This window comes from Pristis pectinata, chromosome 1, assembly GCF_009764475.1.
Source record: "Pristis pectinata isolate sPriPec2 chromosome 1, sPriPec2.1.pri, whole genome shotgun sequence".
Classification (NCBI taxonomy): Eukaryota; Metazoa; Chordata; class Chondrichthyes; order Rhinopristiformes; family Pristidae; genus Pristis; species Pristis pectinata.
The window spans coordinates 122,072,112-122,090,949 of NC_067405.1; the positions used below are offsets into that span (position 1 = coordinate 122,072,112).

General features: G+C 39.2%; 1 protein-coding gene across 1 annotated transcript; it reads left to right on the forward strand.

Annotated features, from left to right (window-relative positions):
* The first annotated feature begins 3,787 nt into the window (after window positions 1–3,787).
* dnaaf2 (dynein axonemal assembly factor 2) lies at window positions 3,788–11,910 on the forward strand. Its single transcript, XM_052019377.1, has 3 exons — window positions 3,788–5,752; window positions 6,912–7,058; window positions 9,309–11,910. Exons 1-3 carry the CDS (start codon window positions 3,839–3,841, stop codon window positions 9,975–9,977), a joined length of 2,730 nt encoding a protein of 909 aa, XP_051875337.1. The 5' UTR covers window positions 3,788–3,838; the 3' UTR covers window positions 9,978–11,910.
* The last annotated feature ends 6,928 nt before the right edge of the window (window positions 11,911–18,838 follow it).

The following is an 18,838-nucleotide window of genomic DNA, read 5'->3' on the forward strand; positions in this document are numbered from 1 at the left end:
ATTAGTTACTTAAACACACAAAACAATTTTCTAGTTAGGTGTCAGTACAATAGTTCCTTAGTAAATTGAAAGGTTGTAAGGCTTTTCAGAATGTATATTTTAGTATACTACTACCCAAAAGATGCATGCTAATTTTGGAGCCTTATTGAAAATCTGCAAATGAGTGAAATTATTAGAAACTGAATAGTCATTAGTTTACTAGAGGTGAAGCTAATTTGTGGGTGGATCTTGTTCCTGGTGCAATATTTTCTAAACTACATCTTGAGAACTCAAAGTGCACTGAAAGCAAGTTGGACTGAAAACTGAAAAATCTTTTGTGCTAAAATGCATTCTAAAAATTACTGTTAAGCTGAAAATGGCTGCCAAGATGGTCAGACTACATCTTCTAAAACAGTGAGACTACACTATATTTTTGTGACTTTTTAGAATGCACAAAGACAAGCTTCACTGAAAAGTCCCAGATAAGATATCTTTATTAGTCACATGTACACTGAAACACTCAGTGAAATACGTCTTTGCGTAGAGTGTTCTGGGGGCAGCCCACAAGTGTCACCACGCTTCCAGTGCCAACATAGCATGCCCACAACTTCCTCACCCGTCCGTCTTTGGAACGTGGGAGGAAACCGGAGCACCTGGAGGAAACCCACGCAGACACGGGGAAAACATACAAACTCCTTACAGATGATGGTGGGTTGCTGGTGTAGAAACAATGGTCATTTTACTTTTAACTTTACCTGTTGAACAGCATATTCCTGTGCAATCCCATAGTGAACTAGATCAAAATTCTCCCTGAAATCTAGTGATCTGGATTAAAAAATGCGGGTGAAACTCATGCACCAACCATTGGCAGAAGAGAATAATTCTCTGGAAGAAGTATTTAGAACATAGAACACTACAGCACAGTACAGGCCCTTTGGCCTGCAATGTTGTGCTAACATTTTATCCTGCTCCAAGATCCATCTAGCCCTTCCCTCTCACATAGCCCCCTATTTTTCTATCATTCATGTGTCCAAGAGCTTCTTAAATGTTTCTAATGTATCTGCCCCCACAACCTCTGCTGGCAGTGCGTTCCAAGCACCCACCACTCTGCGTAAAAAAAAACTTACCGCTGACATCCCCACTTGTACCTTCCTCCAATCACCTTAAAATTATGTCCCCTCATGTTAGCCATTGTCGCCCTGGGAAAAAGTCTCCGACTGTCTATTGATCTATGCCTCTTATCATCTTATACATCTCTATCAAGTCACCTCTCATCCTCCTTCTCTCCAAAGAGAAAAGCCCTAGCTCGCTCAACTTTGATACAAGGATCTGGCATGGTTTTGAATAACTTTAATTATATGAACATTATGTGAAATATTAATACTGAACAACCTTTGTTTTTGGAGATTTGATTGTGAGGTAGGCTATCTGGAACATTTTGAACAACAGTCACTCAATCTGACTCCCCCAAATAACATTGAAATAAGTACTGGAAGATTCAACTTATGATTCCAAAGTATACAGCAGCAATTTAAAACTGGATCATTTGATGGAATTTCAGGATATTGAAGGGAACCTGCTGAGTAAGTGAACCAACTGTCCAAAATAAAGGAACACGGCAGCTGTTGTTTTAAGGTCATCTGCTAGTCATGGGGATAAACGAAGATTTATTCATGAAATTATCTTATAGGCTGACCACAGCTGCTGAAAGAATGATTATCATATGCCAATTTAAGAAGACCACTATCATTCCGGTACCAAAGAAAAGCAAGGTAACATGCCTCAATGACTACCGACCAGTGGCTCTGACATCCACCATCATGAAGTGCTTTGAGAGGTTGGTCATGGCACGCATCAACTCCAGCCTACCAGACAACCTGGACCCATTGCAATTCGCCTATCGCCAAAACAGGTCTACAGCGGATGCCATCTCCCTGGCCCTTCACTCAGCTCTGGAGCATCTGGACAGTAAAGACACTTACGTTAGACTATTGTTTATTGACTACAGCTCTGCCTTCAATACAATAATACCAAGCAAGCTTGTCACCAAACTCCGAGACCTAGGACTCAACATCTCCCTCTGTAACTGGATCCTTGACTTTCTAACAAACAGACCGCAATCAGTGAGGATAGGAAGCAATTCCTCCGGCACGATTATTCTCAACACTGGTGCAATTCAAGGCTGCATCCTCAGCCCTTTACTCCCTATACACTCATGACTGTGTGGCCAGATTCTGCTCTAACTCCATCTACAAGTTTGCAGATGATACCACCGTTGTAGGCCGTATCTCAAACAGTGATGAGTCGGAGTACAGGAAGGAGATAGAGAGCTTAGTGGAATGGTGTCATGACAACAACCTTTCCCTCAATGTCAACAAAACTAAAGAGCTGGTCATTGACTTCAGGAGAGGGGGCGGTGTACATGCACCTGTCTACATCAATGGTGCTGAGGTCGAGAGGGTTGACAGCTTCAACTTCCTGGGAGTGAAAATCACCAACAACCTGTCCTGGACAAACCACGTGGATGCCACGGCCAAGAAAGCTCACCAGCGCCTCTACTTCCTCAGGAGGCTAAAGAAATTTGGTTTGTCTCCTTTGCTTCTCACCAACTTTTACCAATGCACCATAGAAAGCATCCTATCAGGATGTATCACGGCTTGGTATGGCAACTGCTCTGCCCAAGACCGCAAGAAGCTGCAGAGAGTTGTGGACACAGCCCAGCGCATCACGGACACCAGCCTTCCCTCCTTTACCTCTCGTTGTCTTAGTGTAGCAGCCAGCATAATCAAAGACCCCACCTACCCGGGACATTCTCTCTTCTCTCCTCTTCCATCGGGTAGAAGATACAGGAGCCTAAGGACAGCTTCTACCCCACAGTAGTAAGACTATTGAACAGTTCCCTTATACAATGGGATGGACAATGACCTCATGACCTCACGATCTACCTTGTTGTGACCTTGCACCTTATTGCACTGCATTTTCTCTGTAGCTGTGACACTTTACTCTGAACTGTTGTTTTTTTTTTACCTGTACTACATCAATGAACTCTGTACTAAATTGATGTAACTGCACTGTGTAATGAATTGACCTGTAAGATCGGTTTGTAAGACAAGTTTTTCACTGTACCTCGGTACAAGTGACAATAATAAACCAATACCAATCCGCTTGGGTATCATTTTCCTTGCCGTAAATTCAGTTATTTTGTGCTGGGCTCTGTCGAGTTCCTTTTCCCTAAGGTCAGGCAGATAAGCCTATTGCCTAACCCATTGTATCTGCGGTAAACTATTTGAGGGGAGAAGGTGCGATTTAAAGCTTGATTACCAGCTAGAATCAGTGATCCTGTCCCCTCATCATCGCGGTGCAGAGCCAGGCGCACACTTTCTAAGTAAAGAAACCAATATAGCGCCCCAAAGCTACAACACGACCTTAACCTCTAGGACACAGAAGTTCTCTGTTGGAGGCAACAACTGTGTCACTGTTGGGCGTGCATTTGGCAATGTATGAAGGGTGCAGTGGAAGCAGCTTCTTCCCTGCGGGGAGTCCCGGCCCACGCCGCCACCGAGCGTTTGTTTGGCGTCTTCTCCATGGCAACCTGAGCGCATCACACACCACGGTGTCCCTGTCGTCTTCCGCGCTAACAAATTAAACCCACCGGCGCCGTACATTTTGAAGACCTGAAAGAGCAACGCTGTGAACCTTCGATCTTTTTAAAAGAATTTGGAAAAAAAAAATTAAACCCGTTAACAACTTCGGAGTTGGAAGAAGTGATTCCGATGAAGTATTTGTAGCGCCTGACGTCACCAGCGCGCGACGGGTGGCGGATGGCTCCGCGCTGAGGCCGCTGCACTCCCTGCCCAGCATGGCGTCGGCCTCCAAGCTGGAGGAGCTGGAGTTGACCCGCGAAGAAGTGGACCGTTTCTCGGCAGCGCTGAAAGATGAGAAGTTTAGAAAAATGCTGTCGGAATACGCGGAGGAAATCTCCAAACCGGAAAATAAGAAAAAGTACGAAGAGGAGATCACCCAGCTGGAGAAGGAAAGGGGAGTGGACGTGAAGTTCGTGCACCCCATCCCGGGCCATGTCCTGAAAACCAGCGTCAACGGTGACAAGAAATGTTTCATCAACGTCTGCAGCAACGATCTGATCAATAAGCCCGTTTGCAAACCCAGGAAAGGCAACGACGGGGCACTGGGGCAGCATTGGTCTCTGCCCTATAGCCTCACGCCTGGGAGGGAGGATCTGGGTGCAGGCGGCAAAAAGCACCTGATTTATGATGTGGTGTTTCACCCGGACACTCTGTACATGGCTGAAAGGAATGAGAGGTTTAGAAAAATGGTGGATGAAATTTCATTGGACGCGATAGAGAAGCAACTAAGTGCAAAGCTGGATTTGAGAAACGTTAAGACTTTGAAACTAAAATACAAGGGGATGCCCCATGCCACTGTTATCCGCAAACCACTGCCTGGTGGCCCTAAGGAACTTCCAGAAGAAGACAGTCCTTTAAGGTTTCCTTATCCCTACGATCTTCCAAAATCAGAAAATGCCTCTCGAAGTGATATCAAGGATCAAAGTACGGCTGAAAGATCAAACGCTGCTGGGAAGGACAAAAATAAGAAAATGCAAGAGAACAAATTTACCCAACCTAAATACTCCATTGTTTATCGATCAACTTTTGACATGCAGGATTATCGATATGCCCGTGATGCTGCCCCCAGCACCAGACCTAAAGAACTGGTAGTTACTATCGACCTCCCTCTGCTTAATTCTGCCGAGAATGCTTGTTTGGATGTAACCGAAAAGTTGTTATGCTTAGAGTCGCAGAAACCAGCTTACAAGCTTGATTTGACCCTGCCATATCCGGTAGATGAAAATCAGGGGTCAGCTAAATTTAACAAATCCAAGAGACAGCTTGTGGTTACGTTGCCTGTTGTTCCTGCAAAACAAGTCCCAGAAATGGAAAAATATCACAGTTGTGATTTTGAGCCAGAAGGGAAGGACAGTGATTCCACGGAGAATGACCAGTCACCACTGAAACCAGAATTATATCAGTCTGAAGGAGATTCCCATCAGAAAAATGGAGAAAGCAATATTGCTTGTATAAATTATGAAGATGGGCGTAAAGATTCTAATTGGGAGCAATCTCAAACGAATGAACACCTTGGACTCAGCCACATTACAAAATCTATCTCATCAGGTGTTAAAGTAACTACTTCGATTTCAAGTAATCATTTTCTGAAACCGAGTGATGTGATTGTTTCTCCCCAAATTGTTTCAGAAGTGGATTCTGAAGGGCAGAAGAACCTCCCTGAGGAAAGTGCAGTAGCTTCTAATGATCAAAGTTTTCATGGGTCTTTGGAAAAGCAGTGCAGTAGTACTATAGATGGACAAATAAATGAGCATCCACAAGTAAATTCATCTGAAAATACCAAATTCTGCTCAGAATACTCTTTAAAGGAAAATGAACCTGTGTGTCCAGATTTCCATTACCATCAGAATGAAAGCACTGTTACATTTATACTAAAAGTGAGAAATATCAATGAAAATAGTTTGAAATCTGTTATTCATACCCACGACTATAACATCATGTTTGGGACAACAGACTCAGATATCTTGTATTCCTTAATTATTCAGTTTCCTGCCGAACATCAGCTGGATACTAGAGAAAGCATACTTAACATATCAAAAGACAATGCAGCAGTAGTGTTAATAAAGTTAGCTGAGAGTCGAGGCTTGTGGCAAAGCTTTTGCGCTGGACATACACACAACTCATTGCAGGTAACTTTTCCAATCCAAAAAGTCACCTGTCATAAAAACATGGCTGTACGTGAAGTTTTATGCTTTCCCTCTTTAATCTTTTCAGTGACCTGACTCTTTTTTACTGAAAACATTTTAAATCAGTGAGGTTGCTTACTTTTGGGGACAAACCTGTAGTTGGGTTATTAAAAGTTGAACACTGTCTACAAGTACCTAAAGATAAAATAAAAACAGTAACTTGGTGGAGATAATGCACAATGGAATAATGTGTTTACTAAAAGAAAAATCAGTGTGTGTTCCTGAGGTGTTATTTGATCACAGAGTCCAGTAATATGGTAATTTTATCCTTACAGATGTATTTGACACACATCTAATTGATAACTAGTGTTGATAAAAAATATTGAAATTGCCTTCCATATCACATAATTCATGAGTACCCTGCATTGATAGAATGCTGCTTCTGAAGCTGGGATTGAGCGTTGTTTTCCTAGTACTGTGCAGGAACTCAAAAACGGAGAAGTCAATGTTGGAATGAGAAAATAATGTCGCTTATATAAATTAGATATAAAGATTCCATTTAGGAGCAATCTCGAAACAGTAAACAACTTGAACTGAGCCACATTGCAACATCTATTGTGTCAGATGTTAAAATAACTGAATCAATTTTAAATAATAATTTTTTGAAACCAAATTATATGATTGTTTCACCTTAGTAGTTTCAGAGGTGGATTCTGATGAACAGAAAAACAGTGATTTAATGCTGTGATTCAACACTGCTTTTTCTTTCTCCTGAAATATCCCTATGATGTTGAATATGCAACCAACATTGCACATCACAGAAATATTAGGGGTGCATTTGATACAGAAGTTTATTATCACAGTATTAAGTTTGCCTTTATGTGTATGGTGTAAGATTATAGACTACTGGCTTTACTCATCTATTGTCACAAGGAACCAAAGCACATTTTCATTTAGTAATCATTTATACAGGACCCAGTGTGGACTTTATAATGGTAATAGGAATTCAGAAGTTTGTAGGAAATTAATTGTGTTGGACTTGAGTCACTAAGTTTTGTTCCAAGAAAATTATTTTGTAAAGGCAAATTTATATTTAACTATCTCTGCATTTGTCAGGTGTTCTCTGTTAATCATGTGAACATGAATTGTTCTTTCCATTTAGAAAAAGTTGTTTGTAACTTCAGAAAATGCTGATCAATTCCTGAGTACTTCCTTGAAGGATTCAGTCCCCGCTGACCCAGCTGAAAAGTGTTCAGCAGTGTTGAGAGTGTCAGAAGTCAGTGAAAGTGGCCTTGTCATTTACTCAAAGGTAAGTTATGTAAGAAAGAAAATTCCAGCATTCACAAATCTCTGCCCCTACCTTTCCACCCACTGTCAAAAACTTCACAGAAAGGCTTTGGAAATTATTTCACAGGGCAGAAATAGATTGCTCCATTTCAAGTTCAAAGGTTTTTGTTTTACTTCCAGCATTCTCCATTCTTCAACAACTTTTTCACTCTTTCATTTCTGCTCAAAATTGAGTCTTGGTTTTCCTTTAATATCTCATTTAGGTGCCCATCATTTTTGTGTGTACCTGCACAGTAATTTTTAGGTGGCTTGATTGCAGAGTATGAAAGCTAAATGTGATTGCATACTCATGGACATCCAAGCACATGATCTTACAAAGAAGATTGTGATTAGGAGCTGGTTTTCCTACTTTGAACCAAGGAAAATTTTAGGTGTATTCTACCACTTAATTAATCACATTCAGCACAGTGTAATCTAGGATCTAACCTGGGTTGTTATAGGTTTGCATGGTCAGCTACTAATTCTCTTAATAATTCCATTTCCGGAGGCAGAAGCTTTCTCAAAACATTTAGCATTGTTAGGTCACTCACACTGGCTGCATGCCTTGTCATCCATAATCACTTGGTTTTCTATAGAGAAATCAAAAATCATTGTTGCTGGAAGAAAAACGGGTCATGTGGAATTGTGTAAGAATTGGGTGTTTTATATTTGTGTGAAGTAGCAATAGATCTAATTAAGAACATAATGACCCAGAATTTTTGGCCAACAGTGAAGTGATGGCACTGCCACAAGGAGAGAAGCCCACAAAGAATTGTAATCCCTGTAACATAGATTTCATGTTCGCTTACGTCAATTGCCGTCAGGAATAAGTTTATGGGGCTCTGTGGCCTCAGCAACATTTCGTGTCTTCAAGAAGGCTAAGAAGACAGTCACATTGATAAGTTCTTATTATTAGCAAACCAAGAAGTAAAAGGCACTCATTTTTATTTCAGTTTCGTAATATTTTGCTGGAAACAATAAGAAGATTGGGGCATTCACATCAGATAAAGCAGGAAGAGAAAATAACATTAACTTTAAAAAAATCACATATCTTTTGAAACACAAATTCTTAAGCGGTTTGACAGGGTAGATACGGAGTTGCTGTTTACTTGGCTGTGGTGTCTCAGTCTTAAAATGAGGGCTTGGCCACTTAAGACAGAGGTGAATAATAATTTCTTCAGCTAAAGGGTGGTGAATTTGTGGAAGTCAATGTCTAAGAGGGCTGTAGGAGGTTCAGTCCCTGACTATATTCCAAGATTGATGCCTTTTGAGATATTTTGAGCATATGAGGTGGGTATGGGAAATTGAGTTAACAGATCTGCCATGATTTTATTGAATGGTAGAGCAGGTACAAGGGGGTTGAAAGACTTACCCTTTCTGTTTCTTATTTTCTCTTATAAAGTGGGAACTTTGAAACAATCCAACTTATAAAAGTTTTTAAGATCCTTGGAGCTTGTTAAGCCATTAATTTTTGTAGCACATTCAAATATAATAGTTACACCTCATATAACAAAGCATAATATTGTTTTATCAGCAAGAATATTTCCCAGACACTTTAAGTCCCAGCCAGTTCACAGACTATACTGGAGAAAGCTCTAACAAAGCACGCTGGGTAAAAGCAGGGAATCATTGATGGGAACTTATGGTTCTCCACATTTACAAGGATGTGTGTAGTCCAGAAATTGTATCATATTAGCTCTCTTATAAAGACAATTACTGATAGTGTCACCTTGTTTTCCTCACAAATTCCCAGCCAGTGTTGGAAGACCTTTCAAATTAGTCCTGTTCCCCCGTTTTTATCCACTTTGCAACTGATTTTTTCTTTTCAAGTCTGTATCCAGTTCTATTTTGTAAGATGCAACTGATTCTTCTTCTAGCTCCTTTTTTGTCAGTGCATTCCAGATTTGTATTCAGCTTGTGTTCTTGGTAATGTATTTGTGAATGGAATGTGTAATTTCTGTTTTTGATTGTCACGTGACTATCAATGACAAGTTTTCAACTACATTATTTCTAAAACTGTCCTCAAAGCCAACAGACAGATGTTGTAAAAAGCAATGTGATACCAGCTACCAAGGAGCCATTACATGTAAACTAAAATATACCACTTCCCTCCTTTAATCAGCAATTGTACAGTGCCTTGTAAATTTGAAATGGATCAGTGATGATTTTTTAAACAAATTTAGCTATTATTTTAAAGTCCAAATTCAGATAAATATTAATTCTGATTTTATAGTTTCAGCAACAAGAGAAGGATGAAATCAGCTCTCATGCACATGATCTGAATCACAATGGAGCTTGCAGTACTCCATCAAATATTCAGCAACACGGAGAAGAAATCGGCTTTACTGAATCTATTGCAAGTGATGATAAAACAGAAAAGGATATATCTTTGGTAGACAATGGTGTGGAATTTGTATCTAGTCAGCAAGATGAATTGGGTATCCTGTCAGGGAATTCTGATAATTATGTACAGTTACATAGTTCATCAGAAGGAACAGGAATAATTTTGAAGCCTGGGGTGGACCAGGTATCTCACAGTAGCTGCATGAATCCCGTTGATGGGAATAAGCTTATTAGTGAGATTGAAAATGAAAGTCAGTCAGTTACGCCAGCCTCAGACCTTGATGTGCTACAGGCAGAGGATCCAATATCTCTGAATAATGAGTCCTCGGCTAGTTCTGACTGTGCAAAAAGGGAGGATGGTAATAATGAAACTCTTGATGAAGATGACCTTCCAACTGATCAAATGAATGACAGTGATTCAGAGTTTGTTAAACAAACAGCTCCATTCCAAATTCTGGAGGAAGTTAATCCGGTTGATAAAAGTATGAAGGTTATTTGTGACCATACAACACATTCTGCATTCACCTTTCAGAATACTGAACTATATCAACTGGATTAAAGAAATACTTATTTTGTTTATAAACACAACATAAATGTACAGTGTTATTGTACAATAAAATGTAACAGTTTGTTTAGAATTCTATAGTATGCGTGTTATTTTAAAACTTAAAACTAGAATGCAGTATAGACTGATTTCTTAAATCACATATTTATGAAACAAAAGAAGACCACTTTAACCCATCCTGTCTGTGCCGGTCAAAAAAACCAATTCCATCTTCCAGCCCTTAATGCAGGTCTGCAGGTCACAGCCCCTCTAAGCAAAAAAGCTTTCTTCATTGCCTCTCAGATCCTATCAAATGCCCCCTAGTTTTTAGAGTCATACTGCATGGAAACAAGCCCTTTGGCCCACCGACTCCACACCATCAAGCGCCCATTTACACTAATCCCACATTCCCAACAATTCCTCCCAGATTCTATCTCCCACCAACACATGATTGGCATTTTATAAAGGGTAATTAACCCACCAACCCACACATCTGTGTATGTGGAAGGAAGCCAGAGGGAAACCCATGTGATCACAGGGAGAACATGCAAATTCTACACAGACAGAACCAGAGGTCAGAATTGAACCTGAGTCATTGGAGCTGTAAGGCAGCAGCTCTACCAGCTGCAGCACTGTGCCTTTTGAATCCTCTACTAAGGAAAATAGCTCTTTCCTATTTACTCTCATAATCTTATACTTAAATATTCTCTCAGTTTAACCAGGTGAGTCCAGGACCAGAGGGCACAATCTTAGAATTAGAGGGTACAGTTTCAAAACAGAGATGAGGAGAAATTTCTTTAGCCAGAGGGTGGGGAATTTGTGGAACTCCTTGCCACGTACAGCAGTGGAGGCCAGATCAGTGGGGGGGCGTTCAAGGAGGAGATAGATAGATATCTAAATAGTCAGGATATCAAGGGATATGGGGATAAGGCTGGAAATTGGGATTAGAATAGGTTTTTTTTTCCCATTCCCCATTTCTCATTTCTTTTTTCCCTTTTCCTTGGAGCAGACTCGATGGGCCGAATGGCCTGCTTCTGCTCCCTTGTCTTGTGATCTTGTGAACCTGTTCCAAGGAAAACAATATGAGCATATCCGTTCTTTCCCATTACTAAAATGTACCAGTCTTGGCAACGTCCTCATAAATCTCTGCTTCTTTTCCAATGCAATTAAGTTTTTCCTGTAATGTGGTGATCAGAACACAACACAGTATCTAACTCGTGTGTCTTTCGTGTGTAACTTTCCTGCTCTTGTATTCTATGCCTGGTCTAAAAAAAGAAAGTGTCTTTAAACTTACTGACCTGTGTTGCTATCTTTATTTATGAACATACATTCCAAGGTTCTCCACACCACACAATATCTTACTACATACTTTGTATCCCCTCACCTTGTTGCACTTCTGAAATGCATTACTTAACACTTCTCTGGATTGAGTTTCATTTGCCATTTTTCTGTCCAACTCACCAAACTACCTTCCTGAAGCATAAAGTTTTCACCTTCACCAATTACCAGAAAGCTAATTTTTATATCATGTGCAGACTTTTTTTTAATCATGCCCCATATATGTTTAAGTCTATGTCATTAATATAACAAGCAAGGGACTGAGTTTATCCCAGTCATTTCTCATTCTTCCTCAACAATAGAGGCATAGAGTAATACAGCATGGAAACAGGCCCTTCAGCCTGACCAAGATGCTCATCTAAGCTTGTCCCATTTGCCTGCATTTGGCCCATGTCCCTCTAAACCTTTCCTATTCACGTACCTATCTGGAAGTGTCTTTTAAATGTTGTTATTGTACCTGCCTCAACCACATCCTCCGGCAGCTCATTCCATTACCACACCACCCTCTGCGTGAAGAAGTTGCCCCTCAGGTCCCTTTTAAATCTTTCCCCTTTCACCTTAAACCTATGCCCTCTAGTTAGCATTGTCCCCTCATGAAGAGGAAGGTAGTTTGGTGAGTTGGACAGTAAAATGGCAAATGAAACTCAATCCAGAGAAGTGTTAAGTAATGCATTTCAGAAGTGCAACAAGGTGAGGGAATACAAGGAAAGAACCACACCCATTTCCTCCATCTCTAAGCAGAGGTTACCTTTTTTATTTCTAGTCAGACCTACTCCTACCTGAATTGTTCTCTTGCTCTTTACATAATTACAAACATCTTAATATTTTCTTTGATTTTACTCACTAGTATTTTTGGACTTATGTAAATAAAATCTCAAAATAACCTAATGTTTTGATTAGTTATTTCTATGGCTTAAGTTTGTGATTTTTTTTAACCAAGTTTGTATGAGTCATTCAATAGTTCTGTAGATTGTTTTTCAGGAAAAACTGATTTCAAATAGTTACAGGTATGTATCATAAACTTGTTTATTGGTGAATCTCTCCTAATTACTTCTAGCTGACAGAAACATGATATAAAAAATCAAAATGTAATTTTATTAAAATTGTTTAATTTTGGCTTTTAGATGACATTTGGATTAATTTGCAAACACAATTATTTTATTGAATCACTAATAAAATACTTTTCAAAAATAATTGAATGTTTACGATTTGTGACTAAGATGCAGCAATAATTTTGCCAAATTTTTAAGTTCTACATTAAACCAGAGGTGTTCTCAAAGGGGACATTAGGAGTTGTATGTGCTTTTGTACAAACTGTAAATACAATTGCCATTGGTAAAATTAACTTAAGCTTCACCTTCCAGTCTTTTCCTGCAGGAGACTAGGATTGGACAAGACGAGATATGAGATTTGTAATCAAGGATAAGGTCAATGAGGAAGCTTTAAGAACGATTCTGCAGCTAGGGATCAATAAAGAACTTAAGAGTGGAAGTTCTAGACCTGGGGTGTAGTAGAACATGATTGGAAAAGTAGTGGATTTGGGCACAGGGATGAGACTGAAGGAGATCCCTAAGGTAGGTAGGGTGAGCATTTAGAAGATGACTGGTTTTTTATCAAACCCTGCATTGTATATAATAGGAAGCCAGAAAAGGATTAGGTGATACATAAATTAGATTTTGTCTGTGATAGCTCAGGGGGACCATTGGTTTCATTGATAAGGAAGATCAGTGCAATTATCTTAAGCGAAAATCAAAAAACCCTATTACAGATATTTCTTTTGTTCTATCCATTGCACTCCCCATCTTCTCTGACTAACTCACTTTCTCACATTCCCATTTTCTGATGAAGAATCTTTGATAAATGTCAACTGTTCCTCCTTCCATGGATGCTACCTAATTTACTGAGTTGTTCCAGCACTTTGTTTTTATTTCACTTATCTTAATTCATTTGTTCATTTGTAACCTATAGAGTTCGCAATGCATTTTTCTAAATGTCTCCTTAGATTATTTTTGATAACCTTTAGACTATTCTTTGATTTTTCTGAAGAATTCTTGATATTTATTCCCAAAACTGCAATTCCCAGCCTGAATCTTCAATTCTTTTAAGGCTTTTATTAATTTCCCACTTATCTTTGAAATCTATTGGGCATGTTAGATTACCAGATCTCTTTCAACTTCATCCTTAGGAAGGAGAATGAAAGTTGTTGTGTAATTTTGTAAAGCACGAGTAACTTTACGTTTGTTTGCATTAAATTTCGTCTACCACTTTTCTCCTCACTTAAATATTTTGCTGTTCCTGAGCTTCTGTGTTGCCCCTCTCACTTAATCCACATCTTCCTCTGGAGTCATCAATTTACAACATGCTGGTTCAAAACAAAATTCTTAGTACCATTTTCCCAATGAAATTAAGGATGAGAATACATTCTGCTCTTATATATTAAAAAAAATCCTTAAATAATAGGTACTTGATGTAAATTATACAGCATAGAATATAAATCATTGAGGATCCCTCTTAGTATCTTATTCATAATTTAAGAAGCACATTTTTTGATTTTCTCTGCTTTCCTATTGCTTATACTTCAGGAATTGAAAAAAGTCTTATTTATGTTTCATCTGGTCAGCAAATTTTTTCCATTTCCCTTTTTCCCTCTAATTGCCTATTTAGTATGTTCCTGTTTCCTACATGACACTTCAGAAATTACTTGATTAATTGTAAACTATTTGGGGATATTGTAGAATAAAAGGCACTATATATACATTAGTTCTTTTGGATTCATCTGCTTTCTCTCTTTGGGAATTTTATCCATTAAGAACATCAAACATTTAGAGTCTTCTTTTCATTTGAGGTTGCTACTTTCAGGTATAAACATATCCTGCATGCTGAGCATTACTATGAGGCCACAACTGAAAGGTTTCTGAAGAACCTAATACGGTGGCAATTTTTTGGATGATTATGATACAAAATGGATTTCTCGTTCATAAAATAACAATGTTTAACACTGGGGTTAGATTGGAAAAAAATAGAGGTGCTAGAATTGGGCTGCCTTAAACAATCTATTGGTAAAATATTGCATGCCATGATTCCAAGTCACTTCAACAAGGAAGTAAATACTCACTTCATTTACTATTTTTCTGTCACCGAGCAGAGACAACAGGCCTGGCTCATTGTGTGTTATCTGGATTTTGTGTAATAGTGTAATGCAGTGATTATGAATCTATTGGCTATTTTACATCTCTTCCATTGAGGTAATTAGTGGCAGAACTGTTTAATCTCCCTGACCTTGCTGAAACTTGAACTGTTTTTGTAAAACCAGGAGTAAGGACTAGCACCATACTTTCAAGTTATCAGGGTATCCTATTTATCCTATTGAAAATAAATTATTCTGTACTTTTGTCACTTAGTGATAGGTTTGAGAGTAAAATACAGTTATGAGTATTCATTAGGAGAAAAATATTAGAGTTATGTGCATACAGTGAATTAGATAAACTAAGTAAACCAGATCCAGGTTTGACCCTTGATCGAGAATGAGATTATGGATTCTGTAACTGATCTCAGCACATTTAGATTAGTAAATAAATCTATAAAGATTTTATTCAGATGAGGATAGGATTGGGTATGGCCTCAATTTCCCTCTAATTAATTGCTAAAAATAGTTATTATTGGACAGCAAACATGAAGACTGACAACTAAGGCAATATACACATGTGGAACCATATCCTGGGAAACTATGTGACTGCAAAATTTAGCAGTGCAATGCATATTGTTTAAACACATATTGTTTAAATGCTACAGATGCTGAATTGATTCTAATAAGGCATCCAATGTATTTTGTGGCACAAGTCAGTTGGTCACCTTATTGGGGAATGTGAAACTCTCCCAAGCAGTAAGTTTGGAGACTAAACACTCTATGCTGTCAATCAGGGTACAACAAAATGATATCAGCACTGTGTACTATACTTCAAATATGCATCTGGCATCATGGTCTAAAATTTCCTGAGAAAAGCTAGCAACTTTTTATGTAATTACCAGCATTTCCCCAGGTAACGATTAGGAAGTTTGGTTTCCTATATGAAAGTACAAATCTAGAACTTCCTGAAAGGTCCTCGCTGGTTCTCATGGAGTCCAGCAGCAGAGCACCAAATTATACTTTCCTATAGCGACACAGGGAAACATGCCCACCAAACCAGCTGCTATGGAAAGAAACTGCTGTGAGAAGCAGTGGATTCAAGTAATTTATAATTCTTGGAATTGTTAACTAAAATTTACTCAATTGTTTATGTGTTTTCTAATGGCTTAAAACTTTTATTTCTTTATTGTTATGTTTATTTAGAAGTAAATTTAAATTTCTAAACTGAATGTCAGTTATTACAATTGATTAAGCCAGCTGAAAAAGCAGTTATGTAGTATTTACAACCGGGCTGCACAGCTCAGAGTACAACTGAATAGTCAGAACCATCTTTGGGACTGGGCTGTTGCTGGAAGATCTTTTCCATGCAAGTGCAGAATAGAGGGCAGGAAAGTGGCATTCAGCACACCACTCCCAAGAAACTGCAGGCACACATGTTCAAATTATGTGGAGGATCCAATGTATAGCAACCAGAAAGTTCTTTCTTTGCACTATTTAAAAAAATCATCAATGTATTGCTTTATTTTTTGTTGGTTAATTTCTAAAATATTTAAATTACAGTAGTTTTTGGTGTTCCTAGATTTTGGGGTATTTAAGTTTAGTGTTGTAGAAGAAAGTATTGTGTATCCAGTTTAAAGCTCTGGTGACCATTTTGCAAGGTGTTCAGCATTATAGGCCAGCATGAAGAAGGCCTACGGGGCAGAATCAGGAAAAGCTTGTTGAGAACCCTCAGGCCCTATTTACCAAAGATCTTCATAAATCAATTCTCTTTCATGTACTGTAGCCAAAGGGAAATGCATAAGGTTCCAATTTATTAAGAAAATCACAACAGAAATGCTCCACATGCTGCAGCCACTACTGCAGTGCAGGACCAGAACCATAATGCCAACTTTACGTTTCTCTTTCCAGGGAACATTTACAACATTTTTGTAGCTTGGAGTGCACAGTGGCCTTATAGAGTTCACAAATGCACTTTACCTCAGAACAGTAGAATTTGTCTCTTTTCCCCTTGGCAGAGAACAGCAGGCAGCCAAAGCATGTGGCTTTGCAAACAATGCAAGGTTCCTGATGGTACAAAGTATTAATAATTCACATCACCTTGATGGTACCTGATGTGTTCATTCTGCATGTGACAGCTGTGCTCTCCAAGTTTTGGGCCTCTACTCCAAATGAAAGAGTGGCTACCTAATCTCTACAGAACATTAAGTGTCAGTTTCTTAACTGATGTTTGCAGGTGGGAATGTATCGTCATCTTTGCTCTACCATCACTTACCCATGCTGGTTTAGCTCATTCCAGCAACTGAGGAAGTGGAGAGCCAAGAGGTACAGTTGATAAAGTAAGGGGTGAGGAGGAGGTCTTTTTCTGATTGAGCAATCAGAAAAGACATGGTACTACAATTTCAATGAACACAACAGTAATTCCCTATTCCTCAGGAGTTCCCATCATGGCTTTTTGAAAGGAGAAAGTCACAAAATTATACTTATGCTGAGACAAAGGACGGATTTGGGGTGGGAGCAGTGAAAAATGTGCGTTTGCATCACCTGCAGCATAAATCTGATGTGATTATGGTGCGAGGAAGTGAGACATGGGAAAGAGGATTAGGTCTGAGCATACTGTCATCGTCAATGGTCTCATGTCTGCCATTGGTCTTGGATTTGGTCATAACAAGAGCAGCCATGACAAACATTCATCTCTTTGATGTGTCTATTATGGTTAAGTTGCCAGCAGCGTATGCACACTGCGAGATATGGACGTGAAGCTTGGCGTATGAATACACGCGAGGATCTGGTGGGTCATTTGCAAGACAAATTAGTGATTTGATATAGTTCCTTATGAAGTGCATGAGACTATTGTTGCAATTTGAATATGTCATTGAACACTTTGTGGCACTGTATCCAGGTCCCTACAATCCTTATGTTCACCTCCACAATTGCCTCCTCCCACTGCTGCTTCAATCAGAGCTTGAAGCAAAACCTGACTTTCTACCGGTTTGAGGACCCCTCCCCTTTCTCCTTCACTAAATTGCCCAAGCCTCTCATTGTGTCAGAAAATTGGGATTGCTGTTGCTTGTATCCTGCCAGCACTGCCAGAAAACTGCCATGAACTTTGGAATGATTGCCACTATTTCATCCAGCCATACTTCACCTCCCCTTTAAGAGGAGCAGGTCGGTTGTAATCTGCATAAAGCTAGTTTGAACTACCAAGTTACTCACAAATGAACCCCATGGGAGTCTGTTAAGACAATCTGCAGCAAGCTGAGTGCTTGCCCAGATGCTAAAATCATAATGAACTGACGTTGTGAACTTCATGCATCAACAGCAGAGTCAAACAGCTGTGGATCAATGACACATCACACTGCAGATTTTCTAGTGCTATACAACTTAGCTTGCAATGTCTCTGGACAGGAACAAAAGGAAGGAACTTTTAAAAGTATGATTAAAACACAATAAACAGAATCTACACTGCCTCTTTGTTAATATTTGTCATTTCCCCTTTCTCTCAAGCTGCAAACTCTCACTAAATCTGTGAATGCTGGCAGCCATTTGACCCATATTTCAAGTTTCCATATGCGACCCAAGACAGCAAGCATTGCCAGATTACATGTACTCAGAAGCATCTTTGACAAGCCCCAACTCCTTTACATCGGCTACTCACAAAAGAGCCCCATCAGGAACAAAAAACTTCTAGCAGATTTTGATGGGAGATGTTTATGAAGAATGAGGCATCTTTGCAGATTTGAAAGACGAAAAGAAGAAAACCATTGATAAATTTGGTTTCCATGGAAGCCAGACACTGAATGATGCAGCAGGACATGATCTCATGGGAGACATCAACACTGAAAGGCTCCAGTATGATGAAACTGGAATTGCAGAGAACTGGAGATAAGATTTAGGATTTGGGGCAGGGGTACAGTGTTAAGAGGAAGGATTGTTAGTGGTGGGAAGGATCATTCACCTAAACGTCAGTCTTTACACTATTTAGACTTAGCCTACAAGGGGACAGTAGTGTATTGCTGGGTTTTTCCAGTGATGTTCCTGGTGAGGAACAGCCTTTCCCTCCTTAAAAGGAAAAGGATAGAGAAATCTATTCCCATAGGGGAAAGACTGGTATTTTGATTTTTCAAAAGGTTTAGTTTGAATATGAAATCTTGCTGAGCATGGTCAGTGTAAAAAGGACATGCCCCTTCTCGGCAACATAGGAAGAATGGTACATCAGGATCAATCTCAGTTGTCTTCACCACTATCCTCCCACCTCATTAACATTAACGAAAAGCAGGCTGTATTCAGGTGATTGACATATAGGAAAGTCAAATGACTTGCTTGGAAAAAAAAGTCATATAAATTGAAACTAAAAGTACAAATAAATTTTAGAACTATGTTGAGTATATTACATCTCTTCCAGTTCACAATA

Coding starts and splice junctions, on each gene's coding strand:
- dnaaf2 (XM_052019377.1), top strand. CDS start 3,839: ATGGCGTCGGCCTCCAAGCTGGAGGAGCTGGAGTTGACCCGCGAAGAA. Junction 5,753..6,911: donor ATACACACAACTCATTGCAG/GTAACTTTTCCA, acceptor CTTTCCATTTAG/AAAAAGTTGTTTGTAACTTC. Junction 7,059..9,308: donor GCCTTGTCATTTACTCAAAG/GTAAGTTATGTA, acceptor CTGATTTTATAG/TTTCAGCAACAAGAGAAGGA.